This window comes from Carcharodon carcharias, chromosome 3 (genome assembly GCF_017639515.1).
Source record: "Carcharodon carcharias isolate sCarCar2 chromosome 3, sCarCar2.pri, whole genome shotgun sequence".
NCBI classification, from domain to species: Eukaryota; Metazoa; Chordata; class Chondrichthyes; order Lamniformes; family Lamnidae; genus Carcharodon; species Carcharodon carcharias.
In genome coordinates this window covers 96,872,500-96,898,115 of record NC_054469.1, presented here as the reverse complement: position 1 = coordinate 96,898,115, position 25,616 = coordinate 96,872,500, and the positions used below count along the sequence as shown (strand labels likewise).

The 25,616-nt window shown below is 42.5% G+C and overlaps 1 protein-coding gene across 1 annotated transcript in view; it reads left to right on the top strand.

The window, feature by feature from the left end:
- LOC121276028 (spermatogenesis-associated protein 48) overlaps positions 1 to 25,616 on the top strand; it is a 76,878-nt gene that overhangs the window by 5,765 nt on the left and 45,497 nt on the right. Inside the window, exons 2-3 of the mRNA XM_041183969.1 lie at positions 2,900 to 2,997; positions 3,145 to 3,221. Of these exons, the coding sequence (XP_041039903.1) occupies positions 2,900 to 2,997; positions 3,145 to 3,221 (175 nt within the window). The remainder of the gene's footprint in view (positions 1 to 2,899; positions 2,998 to 3,144; positions 3,222 to 25,616) is intronic.

Below are 25,616 nucleotides of genomic sequence, written 5' to 3'. Positions count from 1 at the left end.
GGATTTTCTAATGAGAGGTTGAGTACGTTGGGCCTGTATTCATTGGAATTTAGAAGAATGAGAGATAACAGATAAGATGCTTAGGCGGCTTGACAGGGAAGATGCTGAGAGGTTGTTTCCCCTTGTGGGAGAGTCTAGGACCAGAGGGCATAATCTCAGAGTAAGGGGGCGCCCGTTTAAAACAGAGATGAGGAGGAATTTCTCCTCCCAGGGGGTAGTGAATCTGTGGAATTCTTTACCGCAGAGGACTGTAGAGGCTGAGTCATTAAGTATATTCAAGGCTGAGATAGACAGATTTTTAGTCAGTAAGGGAATCAAGGGTTATTGGGAAAAGGCAGGAAAGTGGGGTTGAGTATTATCAGATCAGCCATGATCTCATTGAATGGCGGAGCAGACTTGATGGGCCGAATGGCCTACTTCTGCTCCTAGCCTTATGGTCTTATGGAAAGTCCTTGCAATAAATTTTCCGTGGCCCTTTGGAAGATCGGACTTGCAGATAATACACCAAAGGTGTATTGGTACAGGCCCTTGGGCGTGTTGGTGGTTACGTACCTCTAGATGTACTATCTAGCTCTAGCTGTTGGTGTGCATGGCTCATGTTCAGTTTGGTGTAGGTTTTGCCTCCAGCTAGCTTTGTGTACAAGTCCTTGGGATAGGATATTTACCTAATTTAGCAGCCTTATTCATGTTTAATTTGTAATTCACAGTTAATTTGTAGTCCCCGCAAATGCAAATAGTTTAATCAGGTTTCATCACAGGGACTATGGGCTCTGCGCATTCTGAAAATTGGAGTGGCTGCATTATGCCTAACTTCTCTAAGTGGCACAATTCTGCATCCACCTTCTCCTTTAATGCACAGGTCTGGCCTTAAAGAACTGGGGCGTCACCTCCAAACTGACGTATATATTTGCTTGTAAGCCTTTTATCTTTCCCAATTCGTCCCAAATACACTGTCGTATTTCCTTAACAGCTTAGAATTCCTCCTATACTCACTTGAAATATTTCAGACCAGTTGAGCTTAATTTTTTTTAACCAGTCACAGCCCAGAAGACTAGGTCCTTCACCTGTCGCTATGATCATTGGAAGCTGTTGCCTACTGAACACAGTTATTGTGGCGATGCCCTTTATCTTCATTGACTCTCCGGTGTATGTCTTCAGTGAGCCATATTTTGCTCCAGATTCAGTGGCTGGGTACCTTCATTTAGGTATTTAAATGTGTGTTCTCCCACCAGTGTGGTCGAAGCTCCCATATTCACCTCCATGATTAGAGGCTTCCCTTTCACTTGAATGGTAACAGTTATTGGTTCAGTTTTTACTGCTTGACATTGTATAAGGAATAGATATCAGTACAGGCAGCTTCCGGTTCGATTGTATTATGTACTTCAATCATTTTGGTTTGCTGCCTGATAGGCTGTCTTGATTTCTCCCTGCATTGCTTTATAACATGCCCTTTTTGTAGCAGTAATGGCATTCTCCCTTCTTGAATCTGCAGGTTACCGGTACATGGTTACCCCCACATCTGTAACAAATTAACTTTGGACTCGCTGCTGAAATGCTTCCATTAGGCCTTTTCATTTTTCAAGCAGCAGAGAAAGACTCTCGCTTTGCTGCTGTCTGTCTGGTTTTCGCGCCACACTTGATGGCATGTTCTCACCCCAACTGAATGAACTCACCCCAACATGTTGCACACTCTGTAAGACCTGTGAGTCCCTTGCAGCAATTTCCATGGCTAGCGCTATTTCCATGGCTTGCTTCAAACCGATGTTAACTTCTGCGAGTAAATGGCACTGAATGGCATCGTCGTGAATGCCACGAACCAACCAGTCCCTCATCATGTCATTGAGTGTATCTCCAAAGTTGCAGTGCTCAATCAACTGCTTCAACTTCACTATATAGGTTATGATGGACTCTCCCAGGACCCGTTAAACTTAAACTTCTTCATCATTACAGATGGCTTCGGCTGAAAATGTGTCTTCACGAGGTTTACCAATGCGTTAAAGGATTTAGAATTGGGCGTGTTTGGGGCCATTAGATTTCGGATGAGGTTATACCTTCAATCACGAAGGGTCATGAGGACTCGAAACGTCAACTCTTTTCTTCTCCACCGATGCTGCCAGACCTGCTGAGTTTTTCCAGGTAATTCTGTTTTTGCCTTGCACCATCTTCACTTTTGCAAGTTAAACACTCCTGCCCTCTACCCTATCACATACCCTTTTGTTCCTTTCCTGATCCATTTTCCACAGCTTTGTACTAGTTCAAAAGCTGTTTAGTTTGATATCTTACAGTACTGATGAAAGATCATTAATCTGCGATGTTAACTCTGTTTGTCTCTACTGATGCAGCTTGACCTGCTGAGTGTATCCAGGATTTTTTTGTTTCTATTTCACTCATCCAGTAAGGGCTCTGTTGATAAACATGCAGTAGCAATTTTGCTAAGGCTAGGAGTGGGGATGAGGAGAGAAGATGGAAAGAGATTTTTTTATTTGCAGCATGCAGGCTTAAATAGTGGATTTGTGAATACTGTGGAGTTTTGTTGCATTATGTTTGGGAATCAGAAATTGGTTATAGTGAACTTTTCCCACAGGTGGTTAAGTCGGTGTGTTAGATTCCGTAACTGAATAAATTGCATGTGGCCTGTCAAAGAGTGTGATTGTTGGAATGATTGTCCTTTTTAATTCCATGTTTTCTTAACAGGAATATTAATATGCTGGTTAATTGTTGTGAATCTTTTTAAAAAATAATTTGATCAGCAAAACGCTTTCAATAGCTTCCTTTGTCAATGAGTTTCTTTGTTTAACTCTTCCATCAGTTCAAGAACTTAAAGATGGAGAACTGGATGCAGTAGCAACACATTCAGTGGAGAATTACTGATTGAAGTAAAATAAATATTTTTTTTTAGGTTGGACAAGTCCAGTCCGAGTGACACCATCACCACATTTAACTCCTGATTCTTTCAAAACCCATACTTTTAACTTCAATGTGGATCCTTCAGTTCAGGTATGACCGGTCAATACAGTGTTAGAACACAGATACTTTAATGCAAAGTTTCATGTTGTGTTTGAATGTCAATCTACAATTAATTATGCAGTTTTTAATCCTTGTCTTGTGTATTATAAAATGTGCAGTATCTGTATTGTATCATAGACTTCATATGATGCAACATCTGAAAGTACGAGAGATGCAACAGCAAGAAAATATATGTACGCAACAACCACCCAAAGGTGAGCAAGTGTCATTCTATTTATCCATGACGATAAATGCTATTAAAATTTCTCTGCCAAATTTGACATTTTATCATATAAGATTGTCTGACTGTTTAATTTACATATATGCTTTTGGCCAGGAATATGTAGCAACATTATGGCAAATTGCTTTTTAAAAATATAGTTTACAGAAATGCTTTTAGTTCCTCTCCAGTTTTGAAGCACAAATTATACCAATTCAGAGCATGCCTCATGAAATATGATTATTATACGCTATATCACTTAGATTTGCACACTGACCTTTTCCGTCTTTATGGGCCAGCTATCATAAAAAGATGATCTTAGAGTTTCCGTTCCTTTACATGAATAATGTCAATGTAACCTTGGCAGAACCAGTAATACCAGATGATTGGGCAATTTTAAACAGCCAAAAACACTTAGGTTTATGTTTTCCACAACTTTTATGCTGGTTTAAGATTAATTTTGTCAAAATGTCCACAAAATTAGTCACGCCCCCAGGTCGACATTGTGAGTTTCTGCTGATTATGCTGGTGAGGAAAAGCTCTTCAAATTACGTTGATTTCATTAGTTGCATAAGCACTACCAGGCATGTTTTAAAGTTTTTCATATCAAAAAATATTGAATTTATTCATAAACTGACTGTTGTATACCAGTGAAAGTAGTAAATGGCTCATATCTTTTATAAGTCATTTTCAGGGATTTTAATTCAGGTTACTCACAGGTAAAAAGGAAGAGGATGTACAAGCGTCCCATCCTCAATGACGCAAAAGACAAGGCTGAAGCATTTGCAATCATCTTCAGCCAGAAGTGCAGAGTGGTTGAGCCGTTTGGGCCTCCTTCTGAGGTTCCCAGCATCACAGATACCAGTTTTCAGGTAATTCAATTCACTCATGTGATCTCAAGAAACAGCTGAATGCATTGCGTACTGCAAAGGCTACAGGCCCTGACACTTCCTGGCTGTGGTGCTGAAGGCTTGTTCTCCAGAACTATCTGCACCCATGGCCAGGATGGTCCAGTACAGCTATAGCACTGGCATTTAACTGACAATGAAGCAACTTGCCTCAGTGTGCTCTGTCCATAAAAGCAGAACAAAATGAATCCAGCCAATTACTGGTCTACGTTCAATCATCAGCAAAGTGATGGAAGGTGTCATCAATAGTGCTATCAAGCAGCATGTACTCAGCAATAATCTGCTCACTGATGCTCAGCTTGGATTCTGCCAGGATCACTCGGCATCTGACCTCATCATAGCCTTAGTCCAAACATGGACAAAAGAGCTGAATTCAAGATGTGAGGTGAGGATGACTGCCCTTGATATCAAGGTAGCATTTGACCAAGTGTGCCATCAAGGAGCCTTAGCAAATTAAAGTCAATGGGAATCAGGTGGATAACTCTCCACTGATTGGAGTCATACCTAGCACAAAGGAAGATGGTTGGGTTGTTGGAGGACAATCATCTCAAGTCCTAGGACATTGCTGCAGGAGTTCCTCAGGGTAGTGTCCTCAGCCCAGCCATCTTCAGCTGCTTCATCAGTGATCTTCACTCCATCATAAGGTCATAAGTGGAGATATTTGATGATGCAGTGTTCAGTTCCATCTGAAAGTCATCAGATACTGAAACAGTCCATGCCTGGATACAGTAAGACCTGGATAACATTCAGGCTTGGGCTGAGAAGTGACTTGTACCACACAAGTGCCAGGCAATGACTATCTCCAACATGAGAGAATCTAATTATCTCCTTTTGACAATCAACAACATTATCATTACTGAATATCTCACCATCAACATCCTAAGGATTATAAATCATCAAAAATTTAACTAGACTACTCACATCAACACTGACCATGAACAGGTCAGAGATTGGATATTCCATATTGAGTGACTCACCTGCTGACTTCCTAAATTTTGGCCACCATTTACAGGACACAAGTCAAGAGTGTGATGGAATGCTCTCTACTTGCCTGGATGAGTGCAACTCCAACAACACTCAAAAAGCTTAGCACTTTCTAGGACAAAGCAGCCTGCTTGATTGGCACCTCATCCACCACATGAAACATTTATTCCCTCCACCACTGACACACAGTTGCTGCAGTATTTGCCACCTAGAAGGTGAACTGCAGCAACTCGCCAAGGCATTTTTAACAGCACCTTCTAGAAGGGCATGAGCAGCAGATGCATGGGAGCACCACTGACTCCAAGTTCACCTCCAAGCCACACACCACCCTGACTTGGAAATATATCACTGTTCCTGGCCCAGCCTGGTACAGCATTGTGGACACTGTCCTGGATCCCATGTGAGTGCAGTTGGGCTCACCATGTCTAGTCAGGCAGGCCCCACCTTTAAGTGGCCCTTAATCACTTGGGAGCCTCAATTGGCCACTGAGCAGGAAGGCCATACTCAACCTTCCTGCCTCTGAGTGAATTGCATTGAATCAGCAGGCGACGGACACTCTACTCCTGCCTTCCATCCTGATTCTATGACACTACCTGCCTCCCAATCACCTGCAGGAGGTCAGATTAAATTCTGCCCATTGTTTCATTATACCTCAGCTATATAATTTTTATAATGATAGACCTAAATGGTGTTGGTGTATTTGGTAACTGCTTTTGTGCCTTCGGAAATTATGTGTTTGGCCAGTTCCACTGGCAGCGTGATGCGGATGGTGCTCTGGATCTCCCTGGACAAGATGATGTGGCGCTTGTAGTGAAAGAGCTGTGAGGCCTTGGAGGCGTTGTGCTCAAAAATGTCGACAATGAAGGAATTTATAACACTCATGGTCTTGGACGAGATCCTGGTGGAAGAGTAGACCTGGGTCAGCACCCTGTACTCATAAGTGGTCTAGCTCTGCTTGTGAGACTTCTTGGTGACTTTAGTAGGAAAAGTGTGTGGTTGGCAATCAAGGGACAGCAAACAGATGCTGCTGTATGAAAGCCAAGGTGCTGTTCTGTTGTTAGCAGATTTTTCACTGAAGTCACCAGCTGTGTATGCAAAGGATAGCTTTGTTTCTCTAAGAACAATCCAGCCAACATTCCATCTCTTCCAAATAATGTGTGCATCATATAACGTGCATCCTAAAATCTGCTTGCTGAATAATAACCACTGATGTGCATAATATTCCTAAGGTCAGGTGTGACTTGAATATTAATACAAAATAAAAGCTTTCTCTTCATGGAGCCTATGAGGTTGATTTGAAGAACCATGATGCCGATTGTCTGTAATGCATCACACGCAGGGTGAGGTCAAAATGCCTCTAGGATCATCGCGCTTGCATTTGTTGGTTCCTCAAAGCACCTCCCCCTTATCTCAATTATGCACCATATTTGGAACCCTATTCTTGTTTTGTTGCTATATTCAAAGTCAGCCTAGCAGGAATTACAAATATTGAAGAAAAGTATTGTCAATGGGAATATCAAAAGTAGAACATTTCCCAGAAGAGCTCAGTAAAGCAGGGAACAAAGTGAACATGAAAACACAGGAGTCTTTTAAAGATCTTTACCTTCTCCCTTTAAGAAGCTGATTTTAGCAGACTATATTACAGAACTCCTGTATGTTCATTTTTTACAAACAAGGATTGTGTTGTGGGCAGAGCCATGGCAAAGATGTAAAATTGTGAGGCCTCAATTAAAAAGGGAATTTTAATATTTAAATAAGCTTATGCATTATTCACCTGCAAACTGCCCGACAACCAATTTTCATCATCAGGCTCACTGCCTGCAAGACCCCATCAGTAATGCAGTGCGCTCACAAAATCAGAACGTGGTGTAAACTAACATTTGGATTTGACAATAAATATCCCAAAGTGGTTATTGTGGGGAGCTCAGCAAGATATTTTTCTACATCTAACTTTAATTATGTTATTTCTTGTATATGTATGCAAAATACTTACATAGTACTATAAATGAGATTTCATGAAGTAACTCAAGCTGGGGCCTAGAATAAGTTGAATTGGAGCACTTGCCTTTCATGGAAATAATGCTCAGAAACCCTCAGTAGCCTTCAGCCTCTCTATTTCTGTAATCTCCTCCAACCTCACAACCCTCTGAGATATCTGCGTTGCCTCTTTGTACATTCCCAATGAAAATTGCTCTACCATTGGTGGACGTGCCTTCAGTTGCCTAGGCCCCAAACTTTGGAGTTCATTCTCAACACCTTCCTGCCTCTCTACCTCACTTTCTCCCTTTAAGATACTTGTTAAAACCTACCTCTTTGACTAAGCTTTAGGTCATCTGACTTAATGTCTCCTTCTGTGGCCCAATATCATACTTTGTTTTATAATGCTCTAATGAAGCCTGTAGTACGTTTCATTATGTTAAAGGCACTGCATAAATATAAGTTGTAAAATTTACATTTCTGAGACATATAGGATTAATGTGATGTACATACATTAAGTGATAAGACTTACATCTACACTACCTTGACATGCATTTGATTATCTCAGTAAATGTGATTTCAGACATCCCACTCACAATACTTTTAGTATAATATTTATATAGGTAAATTAACATTGATGTAGCTTCATATATTTCTTTTCAGTACAAAAATAATTAACATTTGTTGTACCATAATTCCTGTCAATGATAAAGATATCATAAAAAACAGTGCTTAAGAGTGTGATTTATTTTTTAAATTTATCACACCATATCCATAGATCTGAAATGTCAATCATTAAATACCGATTATTTTCAACAATTCAGAACTATTGGATTGGAATTTGCGGGCCGTAGCGAAGCAATGGCATTTGCTGCTGGCCTCAAGGAAAGCTGCCCGTAAAGATCAAGTATCCCATGGTGCGACTTTTCCCTTTATTGATGTGAGTTTGAATCTGGCATCAATTCAAGGGAATCTCCAGGCATCAAGCAGCATCAAACAGGGTAATCAGCCGGTCACATTGAAGTATTCTTACAGACTGCAAACTAGGAAGCAACAACCATAAGAGATAAAAACAAAAAACTGCGGATGCTGGAAATCCAAAACAAAAACAGAATTACCTGGAAAAACTCAGCAGGTCTGGCAGCATCGGCGGAGAAGAAAAGAGTTGACGTTTCGAGTCCTCATGACCCTTCAACAGAACTGAGTGAATCTTAAGAAAGGGGTGAAATATAAACTGGTTTAAGGTGGGGTGGGGGGGGTGCAGGGAGAGAGAGAAGGTGGGGGTGTGTGTGGTTGTAGGGACAAATAAACAGTGATAGGAGCAGATAATCAAAAGAAGTCACAGACAAAAGAACACAGAGGTCTTGAAGGTAGTGATATTATCATTCGTTTAGCACCTTCTCTCTCCCTCCTGCCACCTTAAACCAGCTTATATTTCACCCCTTTCTTAAGATTCACTCAGTTCTGTTGAAGGGTCATGAGGACTCGAAACGTCAACTCTTTTCTTCTCCGCCAATGCTGCCAGACCTGCTGAGTTTGTCCAGGTAATTCTGTTTTTGTTTAGGAAGCAAAAACCATTGAATCCCTTCAGTTATAATGTTAAATTGTACTGATAATCAAATGAATGATTGGAACGTACACATAGGCCAGGATTTTACGGCCCCTCCCACCCGGCAGGATATTACAGTTTTAATGAATGGAGATTTAAATGGCTCACTGCATCCACCACGGAGAGACATGCTGCAGCAGGGCCATAAAACCCTTGCCGTAGAATTAAGGGAGAAGCTAAAACAACATGAAATAAAAATAAAATAATTTTTAAAATGTGTTATTTCTTATCATAATGGAGAAATGTGACTTCAGCATATATAAAATTACTCTTTCAGAGCCAGTGGAGCTCTTTAACAGTAATTATAAGCTTACTATGTTGTTAAAAGTCCAGTTACACCTCATTCATCAAAGTGTAAACTTTTCAAGTATTTTCATAGTGAGCATAAGAGTACAGGACTGGAAGCTCTCATCAGCTCAATTATTTCCAATTGATCGCATTATGAGAGGACCTCAACAGTGCTCTGCAGAAGCATATAATCGCTGATAGCAACTTCTCGATTTCCACATATAACTCTGCATGTGCAGATTCCAGAAGTTGCTGTCAGTTTCCGAAAATTAGATGCAGAATTTTGCCCTTGGTGGGTGGGCAGGCCCCACCGGCTCAGTGGTGGGCGGGCAGCCGACCCCTGCTGCTGAAACGGGGCCCGCCGCCATTTTGAGTGGGTGGGCCAATTAAGGCCCGCACAGCGACCTGCCCAACAGGAAACGCTATGCGCTTCCTGTGCGGGGTGGTGGTGGGGTTGGGGGGGGGGGGGGTTTCCCAGCTGTCAAAGTGCGTTCTTTCGTGCATATGCTCAAAAGAGTACACTGCTCCCTGAGGCAAAGTGCTGTCTCAGGGAGTTTACTGACAATCAAGAAAAGTCAAAAAATAGAGAAATATTAAAATTATTAGCATGTCCCCCTCATGTGACAATGTCACACGAGATGGGACATGTTAATAAGAAACACATAAAGTTTATTAAATTTTTAAAAAACGGACATGAAACTTCATCCCGCCAGTGGATGAAGTTCCATGAATAATCTGCAGCTCGCTGGGGCTCCTGACCTGCCTGCCAGCCTTTAGGTTGGACGGGCAGGGTCTTTAACAAGGTTAATTAGCTTGTCAATGGTCTTAATTGGCCATTGACAGGTCAGCGGGCGGACAGCTGATTTTGCTGTTCGCCCGCCTTGCTGAAGATTTAAATGGACTGGGATGATGTCGAGGATTCCTCCCGATGTCATCCCGCATCATATTCCCCTTGGCGAGCTGGCCCCACCCCCAAATCTCCAAGGGGAAAATCCTCTTGTAGGTATGACGAATGCTGATGTCAGATGCTGCAGCATTGTTGAGCTCACAAGCATGTTAATGGAATTTGCAACCTCTTTCATGCTGGAAAGGATAGGCTCCAAGGCCTGTGCCATATTGTTGCAACTCTGCAACTTGCCAAGGCTCCTTTAACAGCACCTTCCAAACTTGTGATGTCTATCACCTCGAAGGACAAGAGCAGCAGATGATGGGAAAACCACCACCTGCAAGTTTCCCTCTAAGCCACATACCATCCTTTCCTCTCGAAAGGCACTCTGGGTACCTATACCAGATGGACTGCCACAATTCAAGTAGGCAGCTCATCACCACTTTCTTGAATAATTAGAAATGGGCAACAAATGCTGGCCCTGCCAGCAATGCTCACATCCCATGAAAGAATAAAAAATTGCTCCTGGACATTGAATGCTTGCTTTCTGACAAACTCCCCAAAGCAGGAAGGATTTTATTGTGCACACTCATCAGCATTCTCCTGCAGGCTGCCCCATTGAAATGCTCATCTGAGTTCTCTGAAGTGGAACCACTGCGTGACCTCCCCCTCTGATGAGCTAGCACCTCTGTTAACCTTACCCCCTTCCCCCTGACTTGACCACAGCCCACCTGTGCCCAGTGTCTCACCACTTGCAGACTCCACTTCTAAACTGTCCTCTAAGATATGTCTATATCTGAGCGTGTGGCTTCAGGTGTGAAGTTTGATGGCGATACTGTGTCTTCATTAATGTTCCATGTAAGCCTCGTGAACATGCAATGTGCAGCAACTCTGAAGGTACTGAGCCGGCTGCTTACAGACTGCCCCCTTTAAGATGCCATGCATGTATGGCCACGCAAAAAAATTAAAGCATCTGCACACAAAAGTGGAGAGGCCGTGCACAGAAAAAATTAGAAGGAACATTGGTCTTCATCTTCACTCCTCTGTTGATGTTCCTCCTTCAGTATCTGAAGGGAAAAAGACAGAAGGGCAAAGTTGTGGTGTGGGGACAGGTTTACACCTGCCACATGTTCACACCTCAGGATTATGGTTGAGAAAAAAATAAAAAAACTGCGGATGCTGGAAATCCAAAACAAAAACAGAATTACCTGACAAAACTCAAGTTCTGTCGAAGGGTCATGAGGACTCGAAACGTCAACTCTTTCCTTCTCCGCCGATGCTGCCAGACCTGCTGAGTTTTTCCAGGTAATTCTGTTTTTGTTATGGTTGAGAAAACAATTTAAAATACGAATTTTTCACACAACGACTCAAGCTTTTTGTTTTATTTCATGTATAATATAAAAAGAGTTACAATTTTGGAAACAATTTTATGTAAAATCGACTTGTAAGCTCAGAAGATAGAGTTGAGCAGGAGGTGAAATGTGAGAAGGAGGATTTAGCATGAGAACACCATCATCGTCGATGATTTCAAGTTCACTGCTGGCTGTTGCATTCACTAAACTTGACCACTTGTAAAGTCCTTGAGTCTTTCGGCACTGCCTCCAGATCCTCGGGGCTTCACTCCTGATGTTGACCTCCTCAGATTTCTGCTCCCATTGCCTTTTGAGCACGTGTCTGGAGGGCCTCCTGCCCCTCTGCAGATACAAGACATCTCTCCTACTTTCCACCTCCTCCCACAAGGCCTCTAGTGCAGCATTCGAAAATCTTGGAACTGGGTTCTCTCATTTTGTCATTCTTCATTGTTCCCCAGTTCAGAGTAACTTTCTGCACAACTGCTAGCACCTGCTGCAACACAATGGACTTCTCATTTAAATGGTGCAGAAAAACTTTTAGCAGTACAGTTTAGTTAGTGATGCTAGGAAGTTATAATTTTAGGCCCCCTGCTGATGTCTGTAGCAGTCAGTAGCATGGTCAGTGCAAGGTACATGCCACTCTCCCACTTTTTCCCCGTAGCCCAGCAAATATTTTCTCTCCAGATAATTATCCAACTCTCTTTTGAAAGCCTAGATTGAACCTGCCTCCACTACTCTCTCAGGCAGTGCTTTCCAGACCCTACCAACTTGCTGCATTAAAAAGATCTTCTGCAAAAAGCTGTCTTTCTTTTGCCAATCAGCTTAAATTGATGTCCTCTGGTTCTCAACATTCCCACCAATGGGAACAGTTTCCTCTTATCTATTCTGTTCCAACCCCTTATAATTTTGTACACCTCTATCAAATCTCCTCTTAATTTTCTCATCTCCAAGGAGAACAGCCCCAGCTTCACTATTTAAAAAATAAGGGTTCGCCCACTTAAGACAGAGATGAGAAGACTCTAGAGGATCGTCAGTCTTTGGAACTCCTTCCTCAAAAGGCAGTGGAAGCAGAGTCTTTAAAATATTTTTAAGGCAGAGGTAGATAGATTCTTGATAAGAGAAGGGGTGAAAGGTTATCAGGGGTAGGTGGGAATATGGAGTTGAGGTTACAATCAGATCAACCATGATCTTATTGAATGATGGAACAGGCTTGAAGGGCCGAGTGGCCTACTCCAGCTCCTAGTTCGTGTGTTTGTACGTTCTCCGATCCACGTAACTGAAGGTCCTCATCCCTGGAACCATTCTCGTGAATCTTTTCTGCACCCTTTCTGATGCTTTCATATCCTTCCTAAAGTGTGGTGCCAAGAATTGGACACTATTTTAGGCCAATTCAGTGGTTTATAGAGGTTCACCCATGGCTCCCTTACTTTTATTCTTTAACCCTTATTATAAAATCCAGGATCCCTTATGCTTTGTTACTCACTTTCTCAATCGGCAGGCCACCTTCAATGACTTGTACATTTACCCCAGGTTTTCTGCTCCAGCACTCTCTTTAGAACTTTATCCTTGTTTTTTTTATTGCCTCTCTTCATTCTTCCTACCAAATTGAATCGCTTCACACTTCTCTGCATTAAATTCATCTGCCACAAGTCTACCCATTCCACAAGCCCATTATGAATCTTGAACTTTAATCCATTCCTCCTCAACGTTCACATGACTTCGAGTTTTTGTATCATTTGCAAATTTTGAAACTATGCTGTACACCAAATTGTAGGCCATTAATACAAATCAAGAAATGTAGGGGTCCTACACCGACTCCTGGGAAACCTCACTATATGCCTTCTGTCAGGAGACTGAAACCTCACACTATGGGCAGAGTCTTTGGGCCATTGAGCGGGCTCAGGTGTGGCCAGGAAACGGTCCGCCACCCGCAATCGGCCCCTGATCGCAATTTCATGCCAGTTGGCAAATTACTGTTAAAAGGCTCGGCACTGCCAAGGAGGAGGTGGGAGGAGGACGAGCACTGAAGTCTGCGCAGGCATGGGGGAACCGCCCAATGAAGGCTGCCTCAGGGAGCTGAAGGATTTTAAGATCATAAAGAGATTTGGAAATTCTGAAAAAAAATGTCCCCACGTAGGATTCACTCACACGACATAAGCATTGTAAAAATTATGTCAAAACATTTTTATTAAACGTTTTTCTTAAATTAATGTTGGAAACCTCATCTTGCCTGTGGATGAGGTTTACTCAAAAATCCAAAGGCCGCCTGGCTGATTCATCCACCCGCCAACCGTAACGTTGGATGGGCAGTGAAAAATCTCTCTTAATTAATAATTTAATGGCCTTAATAGGCCTCAATGGCCAAAGGGTGCGCTGCCGACGCTCACATGTGCCCGCCGACCGAAATATCGTGCAAGTACCTGATGATGTCGGGATCCTCCATCCCTTTTTTACTGTATGAGGGCAAAGGGGACTACATTGTGATCCTCCTCCCATGTTTTGAGTTCATCCTATCACAAATTTACTGCGGGGTTATTAATTGAAATGGGATCACGCCAAAGCTGAGGGGTTAGGAAATATGCCACCACTTTAAAAGAGGAAGCAAATCGAAACACCTTTCTGTTTACGAATGGGTGGTGCCAGGAGAAAGCAGCGAGGTTAAAATTAACCCCCTCCTGTCCATAACACTTCCTTCAGTCTGAAATACAACTATTCACAACTACTCTGTGTTTCATGGTACTCAGTCAACTTAAGATCCATGCGACCACTGTGCGTTTTATTCCATTTATTTAACTTTGCTGACAAGCCTGTTATGTGGCACTTTATCAAATGCCTTTTGCAACTCCATGTACACCACATCAATTGCATTACCCTCATTAACCCTCTCTGTTACCGTATTAGAAAACTACAGCAAGTTAGTTAAACACGATTAGCCCTTAGCAAACCTGTGCTGACTTGCCTTAATTAATCCATATTTTTCAGAGTGACTGTTAATTTTGTCCTGAGTTACTGTTTCCAGAAGCTTTCCCATCACCAAGGTTAAATTGATTGACCTGTAGTTGCTAGGTTTACCCTTGTGCCCTTTTTGAGGAAGGGTGTAACACTTGCAATTCTCCAGTCCTTTGATACAACCCCTGTATCTAAGGAGGATTGGAAGATTGTGACCAATACCTCCACAATCTCTCTGGCCTACTTTCATTAGTATCCTCAGATACATTTCATCTGGTTCGGATGACTTATCAGCTTTAAGTGCAACCACCTTACCTAATACTTCCTTTTTATCAATTTTTAACCCATCCTATATCTCAATTTTCACTATGACTTGGTCAGCATTTTCTTCCTCGGTAAAGACAGATGCAAAATACTCTTTATTGTCCCAGTAATGCCCCTTGTCTCCATGTATAAATCCCCATTAGGATCTCTATTCAGCCCCACTCTTCCTTTTACTGCCCTTTTACTCTTTTTATACTTATAGAAGACTTTTGGATTCCCTTTTATGTTGGCTGCCAATCTCATAGCATTATCTGTCTTTGCTTCTCTCATTTGCGTTTTCAATTCCACTCTGAACCTTGTATATTCAGCTTATTCTCAGTTGTATTATCAACCTGACATCGGTCATCCACACCTTTTTTTTGCTTCATCTTGTTCTCTCTTATGTTATACAGGGAGCTCTGAATTTGTTTGCTCTACGTCTCCCCTTCAAGGAAATGTACTTTGACTGTACCTGAGCCACCTCCTCTTTAAAAACACTCTGTTGTTCTGTTATAGTTTTATCTGCCAATCTTTGATTCCAAAACAAAAACAGAATTACCTGGAAAAACTCAGCAGGTCTGGCAGCGTCGGCGGAGAAGAAAAGAGTTGACGTTTCGAGTCCTTATGACCCTTCAGCAGAACTGAGTTCTGGAAACTGCAACATCAGCCATAAGATACATTATGGTTGAGTGCACAAGTGTGCAAACTATTGGCTACCACTTTCATGCTGGAAAGCATGAGTTCCAAACTCTGTGCAAACCCATGTGCTATATTGTTGCTGAGCTCCTCCATGCTCCTTGATTTGATTGCAGACTTTCTGGCAGGCTTTCCGGCGCACCGAGCTTGTTGTTGTGCATGGTCATCCGCCTTCTTTTGTACTCTGGCCCATCAAAGTGCTCATCTGAGGCCCTGCACCAGGGTCCATGTGCGAGCTCACCCTCTGGTGAGCTGACACCTGCACTATCCTTGCCCCCTGCCCTGACGCAGCCCACTCATGCCCATGTGCAGACCCCACCTTTAATATATTCCCTAAGAAATGCAGTGTCAGAGCTGGTGAATTTGATTGGGAAGCCAAATGTGCTGTGTCTTCAACTTTCCTCTCTTGCTGGTGTTCCTCCACTACCTGACCAGCATGCACCTCCTGGATTTCTAAAAGGAGAAAGGCAGAAGGGGATAAATTCGTGGTGCAAAGAAGGGGGAAAGTAAACATTCCATGCTTGCACCATCTGCAGATTTGAATCAGAATAGATTGTGGGATGAAGGGAAGTGGGATGTGAGAAGGAAGATTCGATATGAGGATGATCATTATACCATATATGCTTGTGTAAAAGTCAAGTTCCTGAGACTGAATTTTTAGCCAAACAGTAGGAGTCGACTTTTCCATGAGTAATAGTTTCAAGGAGTTTAAACCCAACCTCTCCCATCATCTTGCTATTGCAGAGTTGCCAGGCCGGAGACTTCCTGCCTACCAAAAAAGTAGTGTAAAAGGAGCCAAAAGGTATTTTTATCATTGAATTTTTATTTATAAAATAACAATCGCCATGGCGACTCATTAATTTGTGTACCCTACATTTATCAAATTTCTCAAAGTAATCCAAAACAAAAGCCATATATACAAATTTATACAATTTCATTCCCTTTTTTTCACAGTACAGAAAAAATACTACTCATCAGCAGAGCATGCACTGAACGTGTATTAAAAGCCATAAAAGTCACCCTCCTCTTTGTCTTCGGAACTAAATAACGTGCCCCATTCTGCTTCTTAAATTGCTTCATCATATTCCTCTTCATCAGCAATCATGTCTTAATTAGCCTTATCATTCCACAAATAATTGTCTTCTGTGCTATCAAGTGCATTGGATATCTAGCATTCCTTGAATAATCTGATGACAATCTCCATTCTGATTTCACCCCAGCCCCCTGCAACCCATTCATAAAGGGTTGCTAACATCAGAGCTGGTATGCTGCCTCCCTTGGAGAATGTCTCCTTTCCTTCGACCATCCAGTCGTTCTTTTTTTTCTTGCCATCCTTGAAGGTTTATTTAGAGAGACATCCAATGGTTGAACAAAGCAGGTTAGACCACCATGAATCACTGCAACATCACTGTTTTGTGATCTAACTTCAGCAACAACACCACTGACAAATGTGATCTGAACATGTTCCAGATGAGAAGATTTTTTTCTTTACGTGATCCTTCTGGTCAGAAACTCTAAACTTTCCTCAGCCATATTATCAAGCAACCGTCATCCATCTATCCTTATTGTGAATGTGAACCCTTTTTGGTAATTGCTGTTTTGAGATGGTTTTTTCTTGAATATCAGCATTGGCTTAAACTTTAGCCCATCATACATACACAACCAGGCAATGATGAACCTACTGTTCTTATGGTCAGTTGCCTTTACTAACACTGTTTTCTCTCCAACTTTGCGCTGCATTTAACTGACTGGCATGTGAAAATTCATGGGAGTCTTATCGATGTTCCCAATACAGACCAATTTGTATCCATTCTTTTGCTGATTTTTGATCATGAACAGTTGAAATGCAGTAAGCCTGTCGTCAAGTTCTGCTGGAAGATGCTGTGAAATTTTGGTCTCCTGTCACAGTGCAAGATTGTTTCTCTTCATTAACCTATTATACCATTGTTTGTGTCTTTTGCTGTTATGAAAAGGGGTATATTTGGGTTTTGAAATGCAATAGGACAACATATTCTACCTGGCTTATCTTAATCATGTGACCTCTGCCATGAAATCGTCTCTCTGTAAGTAGACATCTTGATGAGTTCAATAAAGACCACACATTGAGGAAGACACTGAGAGAGTGCTGCTGTCTTTAAAATTACAACACGGTGTCAGAAGTGGGATAAAATAGAGTTTTGAAACCTTGGAAATTCTTCAGAGAAGACACAACTCACAAAGGCACACATAAATGTTCAAATCTGCTAAAAGCTGCTGAAAAAGGACAAAGAAAAGCAAGCACATACCAAAAGCTGCAAGTAATAAACTGGGCGAGTTAAAATGGCAGTAAACTTTCCACTCCCAGCTGCAGTGGAAATGAAAGGTGATAAAAGGAGAACTGTCAGTTTTTCGACATGTAATAGCACAACTAAGACCGTGCAGCAGATTTAGTTAATAAGCTGGAACCGATAAGAGTAGCCACCCTTCTAACATTGCTGGAGTTGGTGGGGGTGGTGGGGGAGGGGAACAGCTACAAATTGTACACCACCCTAAATCCAACCGACAAACAAAGAAAACAGACAGTAGAGATTTTGAAAGCCTTTAACAAATGCTTTGAACCCTGAGTGAACCTTACGTATGAACACTATGTATTCAACACTAGAGCTCAAATGAACAAGAAATCATTAATCAGTATGTGACTGCAGTAACACAACTTGTAGAATCATGTGAATTCAGGTAGCTAAAAGTTGATTTGATTAAAGACCAAATAGCCTTAGGCCTATGGGACCCCTCAGTGAGAGAAAGATTATGCTCAGGAAAGTGATAGACGTGTGTAGAAACACAGAGCCTATAAAACGTCAGCTAGAATACATGTATGGCAGAATATGGTAGAATAGACCAGGAGATACATTACGCTGAGAGGCATTCCAGGCGGAAAGAGCAGAACAATCACAGCTAAAGTGAAGGATTCAGATGCTGCAGTGAAGGGAATACTGCAGAGGACATCATACAAAGGAAAAGAAGGATTGCCTAGTGTGGGGAAAGCAGTGTTTTAATTGCAAGAAGCAGAATCATTTCGCACACAAGAGTTCAGTGAGAAAAAAGCAAAACAAGCCTATACAGATGACCACTGGAGAGGTATCAGCAGAAGAGTCTGATAAAGAACTATACACAATACAATAGGTTGGTTTCTTTAAGACTATTGGTGAGAAATGGTTTATGACAATTACAATGATGACTGCAGGAGGAGAGTATCAAGTGAACAAGAAGTGTCAGATAGACACTGGTGCATCATGCAACACCATGACCTTCATAGACCTGTGCGAAGTAGCTCAACATGGCGATCCAACACTGAAGCACTCGAAAATTAGGTTGAGGCTATATGATGGCATGATACGCATACTGAGAGGACAAATTAGTCTGAGAGCCCAATGCAATGGCAAGAAGGAAGATTTAGAGTTCCAGATCATAGATGGGATGCAACAGCCATTAATCTCAGCTGGAGCAAGTCTAAAGCTTGGCTGGTAACACTAAATGTGCCAACAGAGATTCAACATGAAGCAGCAGCTCAATATGATATAGAGGTCATCAACCCAGCAGAGACATTGAATCTGACAGACAAGGACCTTGCTCAAAGCAATGAACTACCCAACTCTCCAAGCACTACAAGAAGTAGTGATGAAGGGATGGGCTGAGAGCATCAAAGACACACCTGTGGCCACAAGAGCATATTGGGCATTCCAAGATGAATTTACAGCCCAAGATGGCATCTTATTCAAAGGAAATAGAGTCATCATGCTTAAGGAGATGTAAGGAGAGAAATTGAAACACATCCATGCAAGCCATCAAGGAATTGATTCTAGTCTGAGAAAGGCATGAGAAGTGCTCCACTGGTCAAACATGAGAAATGAAATTAAAGACCACATCGGCCAGTATGCTGCTTGTAACGAGTACCAAGCTAAACACGCTAGAGAGCCATTGATGACACATGACATCCCAAACAGTCCAAGGATGAAACTAGGAGTAGACCTCTTCACTATAGCAGGAACTGAATATCTTATCGCTATCGACGACTGTTCTGACTACTGGGAGTTAGACCAGCTGACTTCAATGATGACAAGAGAAATAAGAGAATGCCTGAAAGCACATTTCAGTCATTACAGCATTCCAGACTCTGTGATGAGTGACAATGGTCCTCAGTTCAGCTGTTTCACAAAGGGTTGGGACATTCAACACTATACATCATCTCTGCACTATCCCCAGTTGAATGGAAAGGCTGAGATGGCAGTGAAAATCACCAAAGGAATCACCAAGAAGTCGAGCAAATCACAGAATCACACAGTGCAGAAGAGGCCCTTCGGCCCATCGAGTCTGCACCGACACATGAGAAACACCTGACCTACCTACCTAATCCCATTTACCAGCACTTGGCCCATTGCCTTGAATGTTATGACGTGCCAAGTGCTCAACCAGGTACATTTTAAAGGACATGAGGCAACCCACCCACACTACCCTCCCAGGCAGTGCATTCCAGACCTTCACCATCCTCTGGGTAAAAAAGATTTCCCTCACATCCTCCCTAAACCTCCTGCCCCTCACCTTGAACTTGAGTCCACTTGTGACTGACCCTTCAACTAAGGGGAACAGCTGCTCCCTATCCACCCTGTTCACGCCCCTCAATAATCTTGTACACCTCGATCAGGTCGCCCCTCAGTCTTCTCTGCTCTAACAAAAATAACCCGTCTATCCAACCTCTCTTCATAACTTAAATGTTTCATCCCACGCAACATCCTGGTGAATCTCCTCTGCACCCCCTCCAGTGCAATCACATCCTTTCTATAATGTGGCAACCAGAACTGTGCACTGTACTCCAGCTGTGGCCTCAATAAGGTTCTATACAACTCCAACATGACCTCCCTACTTTTGTAATCTGTGCCTCGATTGATAAAGGTAAGTGTCCCAAATGCCTTTTTCACCACCCCACTAACATGCCCATCTGCCTTCAGAGATCTATGGACACACACACCAAGGTCCCTTTGTTCCTCATAACTTCCTAGTGTCATGCCATTCATTGAATACTTCCTTGTCAAATTACTCCTTCCAAAGTGTATCACCTCACACTTTTCAGGGTTAAATTCCATTTGCCACTTATCTGCCAGGATAAGTGATGAAAGGATGGGCTGAGAGCATCAAAGACACACCTGTGGCCACAAGAGCATATTGGGCATTCCAAGATGAATTGACAGCCCAAGATGGCATCTTATTCAAAGGAAATGACCATCCCATCTATATCTTCCCGTAGCCCAAGGCCCAAGGCACTCAACCTCACTGTTAACCACCCAGCCAATCTTTGTGTCATCCGCAAGCTTACTAATCCTATCTCCCACATAGTCATCTATGTCGTTTATATAAATTACGAATAATAGGGGACCCAGCACAGATCCCTGTGGTACACCACTGGACACGGGCTTCCAGTCACTAAAGCAGCTTTCTGTCATCACCCTGTCTCCTACAAATCTAGCACAGATGTACACAAAGCAGTCCTCGAGTGGAGAAACACACCATCTGAAGGCACAGAAAGTAGTCCAGTCCAAAGACTAATGTCACACTGCACCCAAACTACTCTTCCAATAACAAAAGATCTACTGAAACCAGAAGCAGTAACAGGTGTGACTAAAAAAAAATCAAGGTGAAATGGCAGAAAGCCAAATTTCATTCTGTCAGGACTGCCAAACCATTGCCAGAGTTGAGCATTGGAGAGCCAGTCAGGGTACTAACCTTCAACACTCTCAAGAGGATTCAGCTCACATAGAAACTTGGGACCTGCATAGGGAAATTGTCAGCTCAATTGTACATGGTAGAAGTGAATGACCAAATATATTGCATATACAATCAGCTAGTGAAGCTGCCCCTTGACCACAGTGATCCAGTCAGGAAGAAGGGATCTCAATAGCTGTACTGAGTACAGAACTACCATCAATCCCAGAAGTCCACATGTCCCCAGCACGGCAATGGAACCACAACAGCTACCATGGCAACAAGTGCCACGGGAACGACACTCTGTGTAGAGAGAACATCAGACAGACAAACAGCCAATGACAATGTGAACATGCATCATTAAGAGACCTTTAACAACTATGTATGCAATGCATGTACAGTGACAGACAAGAATAACAAACAAGTTGTTAATGCGTGCAAATAGTGGTTGCATTGGGGATAATTTGGGTAACTCACGTTCATTAGGAAAAAGTGAATGTTCATACCTTTTGTTCGTTATGAAAAGGGGGATGTTTGGGTTTGAAATGCAACAGTGTTACATGTCCAATCTGATCTGCCGTAGTCATGTGACATCTGCCATGAGGCAGTCTCTCTGTAAGAGGACACCTTGGATGAGTTCAATAAAGACCCCACTCTGAGGAAGATACTAGGAGAGAAGTGTTATCTTTAAACACAAAACAAGCATCAGGGCGATCTTTGAAATTTGCAATGCCTAATTTTCTTACTTGTTTCATGGTGAAGATTCAGATAGATTCTTGATAAACTGAGAGCTCATTTTGGCAATTTCATTGGCTGTAGCCACATGCAAGCTTTCCCTTTTTGCACATTTATTCTTAGGCATCCGCTTACGCTGTGTGGAGACCGTCCTCCAATCTCTAATGGTCTTCTCTGATATCTTGAATACTCTAGCTGCTGCACAGTTATTTTTCTGCTCTGCAATCTCAACGACTGTAAGTTTGAACTGAGCTGTGTATCTGCTTTTCCTCCTTGATACTGTGTTGCCATATTAGAGGATTGGATTGGCAGAAACGCAGCGTGCATTAGTGAGGTAGCAGCCTTGAGAGCACTTGTTGTTGTGTGCAGACACGAGGAGCTGAACAGCTGCCTTTGACGGTGTGCTATTCTATGATTCTATGAAAAGGATGAGTTTGACTTCAGTGGTGAATGGGTGGTAAGTAGAAAGAGTTTGGAATTTTTGGCCAAAAGTCAGGGATCATCTTTTACACAGGATCAATCATTACTTGCGTATGTACAATACATTGATGAACTTATTAGTCTGTAGTTTTGCTTATGAGCAAATTGACTAGCACTATATTCTTAACCAGAAACATGGCCAAATTAGGATGATGAAGTCACTTATCTGCATCTAAAATATCACAGCATCAAATGATATGAGTTTAGATTTTCAAGAATGCCCAGAATAACTTCCTACAAATGTTCCGAGAACAAGTCTAGTTTTTGTACAGTTCACCTGATAAGGTAAACTCAGTTTGGCATCCTATGTGACAGTGTATCCCTCCCTCATCTTTCTGGGCCTGCCTCCAGCTTTTAACATGATTGGCCATACCATCTTCCTCCAACCTCTCTCCTCTGGATGGTACTACCCATGTCTGGTTCCATTCTTGTGTATCCAGTTGGAGTCAGAGAATTATCTTCAATGACTTCTCTTCCCACTCCTGCACAATTACTCTAGCGTTCCGCACAGATTTGTTCTTGGCCCACTCCCATGTTTTATTTACATGCTGCCACTCGGTGACATCTGAAAGGAAAATGCAACATCATATTTCACATTGCAAACTTATGATGCCCAGCTCTACCTCATCACTACCTCTCTGACCCCTCCACTGTCTCTGATGTATCATTCTGATTGTTCAACATCCCATCCTGGATGAACAGAAATTTTCTCCCAACCAAATATTGGGAAGACCGAAGCCATTGTCATTGTTTCAGCTACAAAGACCGTTCCATAGCCACCGAGTCCATTCATCTCCCTGGTCACTGTCTGAGGTTGAACCAGACCATTCATACTCTTGACATCCTACTTAACCTTAAACTGAGCTTCTGACCACAGGTACAATGCATCACCAAGTCCACCTTCTTTCAACTTAATAACATTGTCCATTTCTGCCCCTGCCTCAGCGCATCTACTACTGAAATCCTCATCTATTCTTTTGTTACCTCTAGACGTGACTATTCAAGTGCCCTACTGGATGACCTGTTACCATTCATAAACCTAAGCTGATACAAAACTCTGCTTCCCATATCCTAACTCTCACCAAGTCACGATCACTGTGTGTGTTCACTGATCTATGCTGGCTCCTGGTCCAGTAATGCCTCAATTTTAAAGTCCTCATCCTCAAATCCCTCCATCCGCTCTATCTCTGTAACCTCATCCAGCTCTACAATCCTCCTAGATCTCTGCACTCTTCCAATTCTGGCCTCTTGCACATCCTTGGATTTAATTACTCCACTATTGACAGCCCTACCTTCAGCTGCCTGGGAATCCACCTCCCCCCCCCCCCCAAACCCCACAAGCCTCTCCTCCCTCCTTTTAAGACCTTCCACAAAAATCACCTCTTCAACCAAGTTTTTATCACCTGTCCTAATATCTCTTATGTGAGTTTGAGTCAGAACTTTTATTCTCTAATGGAATGCAGACTTTGCTAGGAAGGCTGGCATTTGTTGCCCATCCCTAATTGCCCTTGAACTAAGTGGCTTGCTCAACCATTGCAGAGAGCAGTTAAGACATTACATTGCTGTGGGTCTGGAGTCACATGTAGGCCAGACCAGGTAAGGACAGCAGATTTCCTTCCCTAAAGTGGATTAGTGAATCAGATGGGTTTTTATAACTATCAATGAAAGTTCCATGGTCCCCAATACTGAGAATAGCTTTCAATTCCAGATTTACTAATTGAATTTAAATTTCACCAGCTGCCATGGTAGGATTTGAACTCATGTCCCCAGAGCATTAGCCTATCAATTACTAGTTCAGTCATATTACCACGACACCACTGCCTCCCCTTCATGTTTGATAATGGTACTGTAAAGTGCCTTGGGAAGCTTTATTACATGAAAGGTGCTATTGTTGTAGCGTCTTATCCAAAACACTGCATCTCCAATAGTGCAACACTTTCTTCAGTATTGCTTTAAGGTATCAGCCTGGATCAGGGATTCTGAACAAGGGATCCACTGCCTATAGAAAGGAAGGTTAAAAGGAATGGCCCAAAGCTTCAGATTATTTCTAAAATGGTTTTACATGGGCTTCCTATGGTACAAAAATGGTCGATTATCTTTCATAGAATAATTGAAGGAAGCCAATCATCCCATCATTTCTGTGTCAGCTCTTTGTTTAATTGTATACCACATTTTTATACAGAAAAATATACATACATGGATTGACAAGGATCTGTGGAATTTTTATAATACAAGAGGGGATCCTCAAAATCAAAAAGGTTGTGAATCCCTGGCCTAGATTCTGGGGAGAATTTTCCCCCGTTGATCGGGGGCGGGCGCGAACCCAATTGGCGCCCCCAATCAGGTCCACGCTGCCATTTTACGTGGGCAGGCCACGCGCCCAGAAGTGCTGAGTGCTTCCTTTGTGGGCGGGGGGAGGGTTCCCTGAGTCGGGGCCTGCTCTCTTTTGCGCATGCGCACATGAAAGAGTACAGAAATCTCCCTGAGGCACAGAGGTGCCTCAGGGAGATTAGTTTAAGTTTTAAATATGTAAATAAAGAATTTTTAAAAAAAATTTAAAAGTCCCCTCATGTGACACAGTGTGACATGAGCTGAGACATGTCAATGAATTTTTAAAAAATTTTAATTCAGTTTATAAACACTTCATGAAACCCCATCACCCCCCTGGATCAGGCTCCATGAGAAATGCGAAGGCACCTGGGCTCTTCGCCTGCCCGCTAACCTCAAAACTGGACGGGCAGCATTCTTAACTGCTTTCGTTGATAGCTTAATGGCCTTTATTGGCCGTTGACATTTCAGCGAGCGTGCAGCCACTGAACGAAATATCGGGATGAGTCCGGGATGCATGCCCAACATCATCGTGCGTCATTTTACGCATTGGCGAGCAGGCCCCGCCCCCACTTGCTGACCCGAAAATTCTGCTCTATGTGTCTAGTCTTCGCCTTATGACTCACAGGTGGCAGGTTTATTAACCAAGCCAACCTGACAGTTGCTGAGAACATTTTTTAAGAGAAGTAAAACAAGATTTGACAATAAGGTAAGCTTCCAGCCTCAAATCTGTGCCTTCTCTAAGATGACTTTTTTCCACCTGCATAACATTGCTCGACTTTGCCCTGTCTCAGCTCATCTGCTGCTGAAACCTTCACCCATACCTTTGTTATCTCTATACTGAACCATTCCAACAGACTGCAGGCTAGCCTCCCACATTCTACTCTACTTTGAGGTCATCCAAAACTCTGTTGCCTGTGTCTTAACTTGCACCAAGTCCCATTCCCTGATTATTCTGTACTTGCTGACTTATGTGGGCTCCTAGTCAAGCAACTCTTGATTTTAAAATTATCCTTGTTTTCAAATTCCTCCATGGCCTTGTCCCTCTCTATCTCTGAAATCTCTTCCAACCCCACAACTCTCCAAGATATCTGCATTCTTCTAATTCTGGCTTCTTATACAAACCCAATTATAATTGCTCCACCATTATCTGTCAACT